Source organism: Thermobia domestica, chromosome 5 (assembly GCF_964235325.1).
Source record: "Thermobia domestica chromosome 5, izTheDome1.hap1.1, whole genome shotgun sequence".
Lineage (NCBI taxonomy): Eukaryota > Metazoa > Arthropoda > Insecta > Zygentoma > Lepismatidae > Thermobia > Thermobia domestica.
In genome coordinates, this window is record NC_137458.1 from 171,280,177 (window position 1) to 171,294,360 (window position 14,184).

A 14,184-nucleotide genomic window follows, 5' to 3' on the forward strand; every position below is an offset into this window, starting at 1 on the left:
ATGATTATCCTTCCTTTTTTCATTATCATTTGGCCATGAAACAAACGCCTGAGAGATATACAACCTCTATATACAATTATTTTGTGTTGGAATGTAGAACTCGTAGGATATGATACTTTAGTTTTTCTTTTTTTAATTTCAACACATCCAGTGTACCCGTAAAAGCGTAATAAAGAAGTAACGGCCATGTTTTATAAATATTCAATTAGAACTGGACAATCTATGCAAAATTTGCAATCGATCAGTAAAAACGTCATCTTTCTCCCGAGAAATTGCAGTTCCCGAGATCTCATTGTCGAAAGGATTGACCAAACATATAAACGTCTACAAACATGTAGTTTAAAAGAACTCCAAAGATGGCAGCACAATTGATTTGCATTCATTTTGGAGAAGACTTATTAAAATACAAAGGTTTTGAACAATAATATTAAAGAATAAACTTTATAAAAAAGATCTATTTAAATAACTTATTTAAAGTACACATACTTTAAAATATTATTTGTCTTTGTTGAACGTGAAATCACAAATAACCGTAAATCAAAAGTTTGAAATCATAAGTTAGAAGTTTGAGGTAAGGCGCTTATATTGGTATTGTAGCATTTTAATATATATATATATATATAACGTAGAAGTCGATAGATTTTCCAGATATTTCTGTAGTGTATGTAATAGTGTAATTCTTCGTATTGTTATTTCTGACAATTGTCAACATTTTTTGTTTCTTTCAGGAGGTGCTAAAACCACTTGTTCTAATTGCTCTTCAGATTTCGCGTTTACAAGAATTGACTGGTCGACAGGCGCCTACGGTTATAACATAATACAGGCTTCCTTATAGGAAGCACTATTAGACTGTTTGTAATTCCCTTTTATTTTAGCCAGTAAAGGATTTTGAGATAAACTATGCCCTACATAAACCCAATAGAAGCAAGACTCATATGCTCAAGTTGTCTAAAGCTACATTGATGTCAGTGAAATTGATCCCCATTTTTCTGTGTACAGTATCCATACTGATTTTCTCAGTAAAGTTTAACTTGTCCCAGAGATCAAGAAAAATGGATTTATAGTAGTTTGTAATACACATAATTAAATAAGCCACTTGACGGTCCGGGACTTCCCATAACTCAGGTGACTAGATGAAAGACTCCATGACAGTTAATTCTACAGAGAAAGAAGTTTTAAAAGAAAAATGTATTAATGTGTAGAAATGGTGTGATATGAAGTTCCTCATCTATCCTATTTTCTTCTGATAAAGAGTATGATGTGTCATATCTTTCCTCTGGCGCATGTCAGACAATTGTACCTAATTTGTAAATTTATTGGTGCTATTAGAAGTCGCTATGTTTAATTGGATAGAAGAAGAGTTAAGGCGTATGTAGAGTAATTATACAAAACGTTAGTTTTGTGCCTCTGTGCATTTTTTGTATATGAATATGCTATAATACTCTTTAAGAAATAATTGTCTTGAATTGTTAGGTACCTGGGTACTTGAAGAGGTTTAATTTATTCCGTTCAAGATAAAATATTAACACATTGAACGATTTGCCGTGCACTTTTTCAATCTTTAATTTTCCTTTTCCATTATAAATTTTTCGTATTCTATTAAAATTATTCAGTATCATGAAATGTAGACTGCAATGTTCAGTCTATATAGAAATGTTTCTGGTGTTTCCATAATGACGATCAGAAAGTGAGTAGGTGGTACACCAAAACAAGGTTTTCAGCATGCACTAGAAACAAAAACAACGTAAACAATGTATCTGTTGAAAATACCTCTAGATTAATTAATTAGCTTCCGTAAATTAAACAACCTGGTGTTGTCTAGGTATGTTCGAAATACTTTAGAACATGTGACATTTATGCTTGCTGTCAAAGATGCTAGAAACATCTACATGTTTGAAAATGTGTGAATTAATAAAGTATGGTTTGGTTTGAAAGTTGGTTAAATAAGGGAAAGCTAATACTTCACAAATTTAAATCTAACCTTATTTATAAGATAAAGCTCCTGTAGTGGGTATCAAAATATGTAGGTATATGTAATCAGTGTAATTGATTTTTAATATCAAAACTAACCTGATGTTAATCAGTAAAGCAAGATTTCGAATAAAGATGTAATGCCTATTCAGTACAAGTTATAGATCACATGCTTTATGCCGTTATTGTAAGCCAATACTATTGTAGATAATTATCCAATGTATTTAAATTTACCTATTACGTATCGATATATGTATTCTATGTATAGTGTTGAATCGCGAAAGTTTTAAAAATGAGTAATGTTGTACTTACAAAAGAATCCTTTCTTAATTTGCCATAAAATAGTGAAGTATAAGTAATCTTATTGTTGCTGAAATTTTTGTGTGTGAAATTCAACGAAAATTTAGAATTGAGCTGGACAAGTTAACATTCCGTGTACAAGTACTACTGCAAATATTACAGTTAGTAAATAGGGAATAATGAAATGTTCACATTCTTTCCTTTTGATAATGTGAATTGACCCTTCGAGTAGTTGTATTCTAAATAAGGGAGAAATTTGTGAGCTTATGATCAGAAAAAAAGCACTCAATTTCATAGCTGTTAAAGACTGAATCAGTCCCTTGCTGCGCTTTTCTTTTCCAAGTGTTGATCTGCTTCGTCTACCCGCAATAAAGTTATAGGGATTAGGTTAATGGAAACGTATCTTTGTCCTTGTGGATAATAAAATTCGAAGAATATAAAGTATTGAATTGCAGAAGCAGACGTTATATAATATATATTTTTCGCAGGGAAGAAAAAAAAAGAGAGAGAGAGAAAGTGTTCGTGTTTTAAGTGATTGGGATGAACCAATCTACCATCCCTGTCCCTAACAATACGAACAATCTTCCTTGTCCCCTAATTATTATATTCACTTTTGGTGTGTTGATTCTGTATTCAACAGAGCACAGTCGAATCGAATATAAATTCTTATCCATCTGAATAGTAAGTCGTACGGTTCTAGTGGCTCACCAGATCTATTTTCTTTTATAAGTACAATGTTAGTCAACAAAAAAAGTTGTTAAATATGTGTTAACACTAGTTTCATGTATATAAATAATGCTTTGTGGTGCGTGTATATGCCACCTTTTATTGATGGCGTCCTCTTGTATTATATTCTTGTATATTGTTAAGTAACTTCATATATTATAATCAACATATAAATATATATATATATATATATATATATACCGCTTCCACTTTACCTAACACCACGCTATTCTTAAATCACTTGTTGCTAATGAGAGTTTTGCAAATTATATTTTGAAATTTATGACATGAGGTCAGATTGTTTTTTCTTGTGGCATGTGTAAATATATAAATATATATAAATGTAGAATTATGCAGAATATAATCTTCACTCATTCAGACTGTTAAGGAAAAAAAATGAGTGATGTAAAGAATTAGCGAAGAATAGGAAACTATTTCTTTAGCAAAGAGTCCATGGAGGTATTTGTGTTAGCATTGTGCCCAGGCAGTGCCCTGTCACTGCCGATATCCGAGATTGTATGGCTGTCGTTATGCAATAACAGAATGAATGAATGAATGTGTAATGCGAGTGTAATGTTGCTAATTGCGATTCGTGGTGGATTTCGGGAATCTGTGTGTATGTGCATGCTATGAAACTTGCCCAACAAATACAAGATTTTACTTTTCTTCAAAATAATAATAATAATAATAATTACCAAGTGAAGATTATGTACGATATTCTGGCTATAATGATTCGTTTTAATTGGAGTTACATCAGTGTTTCTTTTAAATCTAACATTTCTATGAAGTTTTTGTTTAGAATTCCAATATAATTTCAGTTTAAAAATAGCGTGACTTTGTTCAAAGGCAATACATGGTGCATCAGTTCGGTCAAAAATTTTCATCACTTCGTGTATTGAGGACTTCGTAGAACCAACCATATTACCATTTCTATTTATTGGTTTATGACAAATTGGCGTAATATTTCATATTTGAGCAGTCTCCGATTTAGTGAGTACCACTCACAAGTATCGGAAGAAATTAGTTCGTTAGCTTACTGGTAAATATTCATATATGTGTATAGTTCTTACTAATAAATAGTGTTAGAGTGTTTTGCAAATAACTCCCAACCCCTGCACAATAAATTCGTTTTTCACATCAATGTCTAGTCAGCTGAACAGATAGTATTTACGTATATGTAAAAGCCCTATAAAAGAAGATAAATATCTGGGTGTAGTTGAAATACTTCTCAGACAATTGTTAGGATTTTGTTCTTCTATTTAGCACTTCTTGCGCAAAGGAAGTTGATGAATAAAATAGACAATTCCAGGTGGGTTTGGTTTAGTTCCTGTTTCTTATCTTTGGTTCAGATGTATTTGTTTTTATGCTTCGCGACCTTGATGGTACTAATTCTTTTATATGCGACAGATGTTTTTGGATTTTCGAATGTGTTCTACATGTTGTTAATAGCGTACTGGCAGAAATTATTAGTTTTATATCAGTATATCTTTTTCCCACTATCAATTTTTCGAGTTCATTCTCTTCAGTAATTGGAAAAGTTGCAGACCCCCTTTTCTGGTTTATAAATTAATGCTTTACAGGGAGATAACTTTTGTACTGTAGATATCAAAGAAAACTTGGTATCATTATTTAGTTGTTTTGATAGTCAATATGATTCAACTTTTAAAATTGCTAGTAGTTGTTTCCCTGTTGAGATATAAAATGAAAAAAAAAAATAACCTTACCAAACACATGATTAAATTAATCTTTTACTTTCTCCCGTAGACAGCATTTCGAAAGGGATTAGAGATCTCTTGTTTCTCTGCCGTTGACGCGTGTAATAGCTAAAACTAGGCAGTATATAAGGAATTAACATATATAAAGCAAATCGCTGCGATTGTTGTCTGTGCAAGATGTTTCTATGTTGGAATTTTCCCCTTGGTAAAGTAATAGTAATAGTAAAGACATTGTTGTAAAGTGGAAAATGTATTTGTTTGTGAATGGGTGAGAGATTGAGCTCGGATGTATTATGTGCTGGTTGGGCACAATACTTTTTTCTTCTTTACATGGACCATCGTACATTGTGCTTGGACTGAGCATGTCTGAGAGGGTGCATTTGTTGATCACATTGATCAGGGTTCATGTATGTACTGTGTTACTTATCTAGTACCTGATGGTAACCCAATGCTACCTGCCGCTTCAATAATGAATGAATAATAGTTGGATTGGAATACAGAAAAAAAATCTTTCCAAAAAGTAGTATAATTGTTATTATTTAATACGAAAAAACGTAGAATTCATTTAAATAATCCTCTGTGTTACAGTAATTGGAGGCTGTGATTACTCCTGTGATAAACGTGTTGCACCCTTCTCTTTGAGTCGTTCCGTATTCAGAGTGCTTATGTTTGATGGAGAAACTTAAAAATTTTTCTTCAAAGAACCTTTAAGCTTGATCTTCTTAGTGGATGCACTGATATACTGAACTGTAAGAAGTGAGGGTAATGTTGGCATTCTGCTAACCAGTGGTAGTCTTTTTTTATCCAAAGAAGACGTTTCGGAATAGAATCTGTTTTTCAACATGTTGTACAGCAAGTAATTTTCTCAAACTATGAAGTAAAGCTTCTGCCAAGTTGTCAGATTTATTGAGCATTTAAATCGGAAATGCTTCACTGCACAGCTATTGTTCACTGTCATACAGGTGTTCTAAATTTCTTTATTGGAATCACAGTCTCGTATTATATGGCAACAATTTCACTAGCAGAAGCTTCTCTCAGTAAAGAACAAGGAGTAGATGGAAAATGCGGAGTAAAAGTCCTTAAACAACGATTATTATTTTTTTCATTGAAGGCATTCAATATAATATTTTGCTTTATTACTGTATATGCTATATGTAATTCTCAACGTTGATGCTGTGCCTGTGAATGAAACTACTAAAATACTTTAACGTGAAAATTTTGCCCTCTTCTGCTATCTAGGAACAACCATAGCCAACTACAAAGGCAGCACGTGAACATGATTTTATTGTATAATTTGTTGAGTTTCCTAATATTTTATTTAACTGGAATGTAAAAAGGATCATATTGCCGTATCAAATTTCGTGCATTTGTGTTGGTAATTGTACTGACAGTTATACTCAACACTTGTGTTCAAATATATTTCTCGTCTTAGGCTTTAATAACGTTGCATTGCTGAAAGCTTCGTAGGAGTTGTTTTAGGCAAAAATCGATTACTTCTATCTCATAAAACCTCTGAATATGGAAATCCGCAGTCGATTACGCTTCAAACAATTGGATGGGAAACATTAATGCCTTACATGCTCTTTCTTCATTTTCCTGATCAACAAATATAACGTTGAATGCATTCAAGCATTTCCCAATGATTGGATTCCTTTTAAACAGGAACCTGATTGTTTTATCACAAACTGGTGCTCTTTTAGTGGTCTTAAACAATTAAAGATGTATATTTTTGAAGTTAAAAGAAATAAATATCAGACTGACGTTAAAGTAGAATTTATTAGAGATAATACTATTTCATTTCTTTAATTCGAAAGCGAGTTTTTTGGTTCTGAATTATTGTTAATAGGTGAAAATAAAGTAGAAATACTTTTTGATTGAATAAAAATCATATCTAAAGTATTATTGGAAAAAAGTACCCTCATATTCTATTAATCATTATGAAATTATTATCATGAGTATGTTTTCGTAGACAATAACTTGTGGATTGGTGGTGGGTAGCATTGGACGAAGGTGATTGTATTTTAGGTTTTAAGTGATTCAGGGATTATTCACAGTAATGCTTCGAAGAAAAAATATAAAAAAATAGAGAGATACATATAGTTTGTCACAAGAAAACATGTTTGTTGTATTACACTTTCCATGTATTTTCTTACTCGTTAATAACATTAGATGTGTTCGTATTATAAAGTGCTGTTAAATAAATTTTTATTATTAGCTGTATATTCTGTATTGCTTTACATGTTGTGCTCCAAACACGAATTGTTCCCATGATTTCGGTAGAAACATTTTTAATTAGCATGTGATAATATGGACTTCAGATCTTCCGTTCTGTTCATGCTGTTACTTGATTTAATGCAATTATTGTAATATTTTCTTTCGGAAGAAAGTCAGTACTGATAGCCAAGTAGCATTGGTTAGAAATGTAACGACAATTCCAATTGTTGTACTTAGCATTTCATTACTGTTAATTGTAATTTGACTATTGTGTTTTCACTATTAAGAATTTTCCCTTGAGAATATAGTATAATATCAACGAAAATTACGCCTGGTATGCGTGTGTATACTAATTACAGTAACTGCACGATGTATAGTTCAATCGCAGCTACTTACAGACGTAGAAGTAGTCATATGATGGATGAATTGACAAGGAAAGAACATTGTACGTGAACTATATCATGGTCGTGATTATGATACTTTTGGGTGAAAAAATTAAATAAATACTTGTAATAATTACGGTTTTGCACTTTCAAATTAACGGTTCGATGTCACTCTCCATATTACTCCTTTCTCCTTCTCTTATAACACCCAAGTGCATGCAGCATCTTGATTCGCAGTGACTGAAGCAAGTAAAGAAGGAAATAATGCGTGATAGGGTGTTTAATCCGTTGTTGAGACGCAGATTCTAAATAAATAGACCATAACAGGAAAACATTCAAAGTTTCTATAATCTTATAATTGAGAACAAAGATCATAATTAACTTAATTTTTACAGTATGCGAACTATTCATTATTAAATGACTTTATAATTTCAGCAGTCTTCAGACAAGGAGTAGAGATCTGTATGTTGTTTCTCTAAAAATGTAATATGAAATAAACTGTCATGTAAATCGAGCATTTAATTTTTTAAATAGGACTTAGTTCCGTGATGAGAGATGTAATGGCTCCGAGTATAATAAATTATGCTCAAGATACCAGGCGTGTATCAGGAGATGCGTTAGAAAGACGAGCTCATGTAAGTAATTCATTCCATGAAAGAAATAAGTGTTTAGAATAAATTTGTTTCTTGTGACAAACTAAGCTAATACTGCCAGATTTTTTACTTGCACATTGTTTGTTCCTATTGTTTTATATTATCTTCATCTGGTGTGATAATGAAGCATTAGTCCTCGGTGTTGGTTGTGCTGGTTTACCTGGTACTAAGACGTATATATTATCGATAACATTTTCCAAACCTAAATCTCCAGAAATGGTCCTGAACCCAGCAATATTCTCGTCTATTTTTCTTAGGTATTCATTATATATATATAAATAACTACACGTATATATATAAAGAAAAAAAACAACAGATGTCTTAGTAAACCAGCATTGGCAATAAGACCAAACTGCCCTATTTTTTAAAATATAAAAAGTTAAAAACATTTTTTTTCCATGACTGTACTTAGAAGTAAGCACTTGCCTTGATGTTCAGAGGTTAAAATAAGTACCTGTAAGTCAGGATTGTGTGGACAAAGATAAGACAAAGATTATTATTGTAAATTGAAAAATGAAAATTACTGTCACTTCTTTAGAAATTTGATTGAATATTTACTTTTTTTTTTTTTAGACGAATATTCTCAATGGTGTCAATACGAAATTTTGATTCCAGTTGTGTTTTAATTGGAACAGATTTTACTCGTACTATCATAATCGTTGTATTAGTTCATAAAGAAAATCTAAGGGGGGAAAGTTTAACCTGTATATATTTGAAAATATACTTGAGAAATACAACTGGGATATTAGAAAAATAAAACTGCTTATTCAGGATTTAAGATGTGCAGCAAAATTGTTTGTATAGAACATTTAAGTTCAATTTTCCTGTTGCTTAATTTCAGTGATTTACAGGACATTATTACTAATTTAATTTTTTTTAAATTAAATATTAAAAAAGAATTTTGATCTTTAGTGCAACTAATATACAATGTGCACATGTATTTTCTGCGACTGTACATGTAGGCTTAGTTTTACCATAAGTTGGACAACCGTATTTGTTAGAAAAAGTAATGTGAATCATTAGCACTGAATTTTACTACGTTAATTTATCTGATACAAAATTTTCTTATTATAAATTCTCTGAGTTTGAGAAAGCACCATTGTTGATATTCTGTAAGTATACATGAGAGACATTCCATTCTAAGTCGCCTGGTTGATTGCAATGCTCATAAAATTTATGTGATATCTTTGTTCCCGTGACCTCTGTACAACAAGGATGTGACTTGAGGTAGCAAGGAGTTAAGAAATCGTTAAGTACAAACCAACGCAGTGTACATTGTTGTAAATGTAGATGACAAAAAACCAAAAACTGCCACTTGGGGTTGTGAGTATTTTTGTGAAAATTTGTAAATATTGAGATAAAGAAAAAAAAATGCCCAATTCTAGGAGGAATATCCCAGCAATCCCTGCTATTGTGGGGAAGGAATTGCAACCAGCACAGACTGCCTGACTGTATGATAGATTGAGTTGTTTCTTTTCTTTTTTTTCTCAGCCTTGTTGCTTCACGTAGCGGTAGGGAATTCTTGTAGGTGGATAGAAATGCTAGTTTTTTCATAGTTAACCATATATAATGTCTATATACATGTAATATATATATACCTATCGTGTAATTGTAAAGGAATTCTGTATATATTTAGTATATAATTATGGTAAATAAGCTTATGTTATCTTGTAGGTTATTATGCATACTAATCCAAATGAATCCAAACTTGTACTGACATATATAGGTTGAGCATCCGAAATATAGAATAAATTTGAAAAAAAAAAAAAAAAAGTGAAAAGCGTTGTTTTTGTGCTCTCTGCCTTTCGCACTTTGTATCATCTTATATTTTGATCAAAGTAACTTGAAACTGGTATGTAGTATAGATCTTTTTCTGTGTGAGGTATGAAAGCTCTATAGTAAAATAGTTTCTACTATGTGATCATGTGTACTTGAGTAGAATTTCAACGCAAAAGAAGTGTTTTAATATTCTTTAACTTCAATAGTAAAAATTGATCCATCAAATTCATGAGAACTTCTTATACATTTTCTTTACAATTGTATGAAGTATTTTACAATTCTATTTCTGTAGTTTAAAGCACAAAGTTGTATTCCAAATCATGAAGTTGCATTACATTGAATGGATAATTATGACCTACCACAACTACAAGCACTAGTAAAATGGCATCTGTAGTTTTGAACTCAATAGGTACAGTGTAATCAATGTGTGTGCGTTCTCATGGTCTAGAAAAGCTATTTTTTCCTAGAATATCAAGTAAGAGTTTATTGTATGGATTTGACACACACACCCAAAAAAAAAAAATCATGCTGGATATAACACACAGTTTGTAATTTTTAAACAGTTCTCGAAATAGATCTGATTGAATATTTTTGCTTTGATTAATGTCAGGATATACCTTGATAACTGAAAAATCATGACTTTTAAAACTCTTTAAATAATAAATTGAGCTGAAGCGCTATTTTGGGCGACGTATCTTAACAACTTCAGAGAGAAAAAGTGTGATCGAAGGAAAGTCACCTGTGTAGTATTTGTACATCAGATGCATATGATAAATATTCGACTTTAATTTGAGCATACTTGGACGACAGGGTCCCCTCCCTCGATTTATTTTTTTTTTTTTTTTAATAGAGGTTACACCGTTGTTTAAAAGAAAAAGTGCATGGTAAATCTTGAACTTAAAACCAAATTATGAAATTTCTTAAGACATTGATGACTGGCTATATATTGGTTGTGAATTGTTCTTATTCAAATGTACAACAAAGAGGAAGTTATTTCAGTACACTAATACACTGTTTGGAGTAAATACGTATGTACATACATATGTGAGCTTTATTTTGTTAACATCTCAACGCATATAAATATTTTGAAGTACTATTTACTTGTAAGTGAATATTCTTTATAATTTATTTCTTGTAATCGAGAAAGATTTTTTTTCTGTTGTAATACGCTTTTATACGTAGAGAATTTGTACTACCATCTTAGAAATGTAGAGAGTATTACGGTCACTTTTTGATGACCAGTTTTTTCTTATGTATGTAGACTGCCTTATTCTTATCTACGTAGTAGAATCGCTTGCATTTAATTGTTGTTTGTATAGTTGTCCTTTCTGAAAGAAGTTCCTAGATAAGCCTTTCCATACGGCATTTACAAATTCGTATTCCATCATTATTCCAGAATTATGTGCATTGATGAATATGTATCGGCTTGTGTATAAATTATATGGGAAATTCCTATAATGATCCTTATTTGCTTTTGTATGTGATGTTTAGAGAATGTTTTTGCTCGGCCTTTGTATTAATTTCCTGTGAATGTGTTGTATAAATATATATATGTAATGTATTTTACCATGAAGATAATTTTAATGTGGGATCAAGTGAAATCGGTTGCATTTATAAATAAATAGGAAAATTCCATTTCATTAGTGAATGAAAATCGTAATTTTGATATTGATGATTGTTCAGTAGATACCACGTAATGGTATTTTCATAATTCCCAGAGCAGGTATTCAAATATAGAGTGCGTATTAAACAACGAATATTTGGTCAGTGATTTGCAGGCTTCAAGTATGCTGTAGAATTATTGCACAGGGCACCCATGCAATAACAACTGCAGAATAAAATTATATATTTTGGAGCTGTGAACTCAAAGCCATTGAAGTTCTAGGAGGTTTCAGAATTTGAGAACTACAGGAATATCGCGGTTATGTTGCCACGAAAAATACTGCAATAATCGAACCCACTATAATCGGTGTAAATAGTGCGTATAAAGTAATTGTTTAAATGTTATATACGAGGTAAAATGTGTTGAGTGAAAACTAAGATTCATTACTATAAACAAGATTATTCTTTACTACTAGTGAAAAGATAGTTACTGGTGAGCAGGTGCCGACGGATAAAAACAGCGCTATCTGGCGAGTGAAAACTCAGACTAAATTAAATTGTGGTTGCGTATGTAGTGGGCCATATCTCACGGCCGCGGTAATCGTGATATGTCTGTACACAAAAACCCACATTTCTTTTTAAAGAGCACTACGGAGATTCTACTCCCAAGAAATTTAATCACAAAGTAAGTTTTGTAAAGTGTATTTAGAAATAAAGAAATTATCCAAGCAGGGAAACGTTTAAGGCAGGAAGAAAGGAGAAGAAATTTAGAAACGAAGCACGAAATATTGAGTGATACTGTTTACTACTCCATCATAACTTGCTACTGCTTTGTAGTGAACAGACACTATATGCATGTATTTTCTCGGAGTTCTCCCGGTCCCCTCACTTTCTTCATTCTACCATTTCGTTCATTATCACCATCGTCTCCTGTAATCTCGGAGGATAACAGGACGTTGAATTAAATAATACGTTACACTGCAAATTTTGAATGTTTCCTTCATTCAAAAATGTTTCCCATACGAAAGAAGTCACTGACGAATTTGGAAAGGAGAAAGTTTGCATAGATCAGATTTTAAAGAAAGGTCATTATACTTCTTGTATTGTTACTGTTTACTTATAGTTGCTTTTACACATGTCGTATGTACCATAATTTTATCAAATGCTTGAAGCCTGCCCATCTCTGTACAATTACAGTACCAAATATTAAGTTTATTCAGGAGTTATGTAGAATGTGTTAAAAGAATAATTTCCAATTATCAAATGCAGCTGATTCAATAGACTGTTCGATCTCGAATATTTTCATTCCTCTCATTTTGAAGGAAATAATAACTAGAACATAATTACTTATTCATAAAATTCGCATTTCTATCATCTGTGAGGAGATGCTAGTGCTATCAAATAGTAACTGAAATCTTATATAGCTGCGTTTATACTTGAGAACAATAAAAAGTGCATGGCTGTTATAATTTCCTCTAAGTAGAAATGCCAGTTTTCAATGTATTAAGATTTTCTTTCCAAGAGAGGCATTGTTACTTTTGTATTTAAATTCATTTTCCCACATCTTCATCTTGTTGCCAATTAAGACCAGTTACAAAGATACAAAAGCATATCAATTGACTGAGATACCAAGTACAGAATGAACTTAATGGTATTGCAGGCTTATTCGTTCTTAAAATACGTAATACCTCGTTAAGCATTGTAAAATCATTATGAGTAACCTCATATGTTAATAATATTTCATGCTCCTTCTGTTTGAGTGGTGTTCTTGATCATTCTTCTGTTGAAGAGAATTTTTTTCCAAATAGAAATGGTTTTTAAATAATTCTGAATCAAGACCCACCCACATATTGTCTAGTCAAAAGTAGAAGAAAAGTAACCAGTACTGAAGTTTTAAAAAATAACTGCAAATATTGCTGTTTTATCTCTGGTATGTTGGGTATAGATTTTATTATTTTTCTCTTTGTGACTTGTTTTGGATTAGGAGTTCTATTTAGAGATTATTAGGGATAGAGTTAGGCATCTTTTGTTTGGTTTTTAACACTCTTGATGGTTTCCTCAGAATTACTTGTTGACTATTCATGTGGCTCCATTCAGGAGCTTTATTGTCCTACATTTTAAGGCATTAATGACGTTATTGTAACATTGTTAGATTTTTCGTCTGTATATTCTGACGTTATCCTTATGGACATTTGTATAATTGTTCTAGAATAAACTACTAACTAAAGAATAGTTAGCTTTTCATATTTCATTTTAACGTGTAATCAGCAGTCAAACTGTCTTTTGTAAAATGTTTCTCAAGATAAGCTTTAGAGCAGCTTGTCAGCCCGAGTATGAGAATGTAGCATGATATGAAACACTAGTTAATAGGAAAGGATAGAGTTTATGCTTTGCGTCTTTCCTGCGATAAGTTAGTATTGTATGGTCATTCTTCAACGGGTTGTAGCATATCTGGAAATGTAAAGAAAAAAAATGAACCCGAGCTCAAAATATTTTCATAGAACAATATCAAATTAAGTTACTGTTATTGGTATATGTAACATGACGAAAATCTTACTGTAGATATCTTCAAGCGTTTTTAATAATTCGAATTCTCAAAGTGAATTAAGATGATAGTACATGCAAGGAAGCTGAGCGTCCCTCCCTATGCTTGGATTTAAAAATTCCCAATACCTCTGTTGCTTCAACTGCTACATTGCATCGAAGTTCATACTGCTGTTCTGTATTTAGTACGGACTAGGCCTACTTATCGTGAGGAGTTAATTGCAAGTGTTACTTACAATTATATCCCAATGCTAGTCAATAATGCAGGAAAGCCACTATCCTCTTTTGGGGACTGCC

At 31.8% G+C, this 14,184-nt stretch overlaps 1 protein-coding gene across 1 annotated transcript in view; it reads left to right on the top strand.

The window, feature by feature from the left end:
- Window positions 1-13,573, top strand: part of Pgm1 (phosphoglucose mutase 1) — a 61,326-nt gene extending 47,753 nt beyond the window's left edge. Inside the window, exon 11 of the mRNA XM_081759407.1 lies at window positions 729-13,573. Within this exon, the coding sequence (XP_081615533.1) occupies window positions 729-818 (90 nt within the window). The 3' untranslated portion in view covers window positions 819-13,573. The remainder of the gene's footprint in view (window positions 1-728) is intronic.
- The last annotated feature ends 611 nt before the right edge of the window (window positions 13,574-14,184 follow it).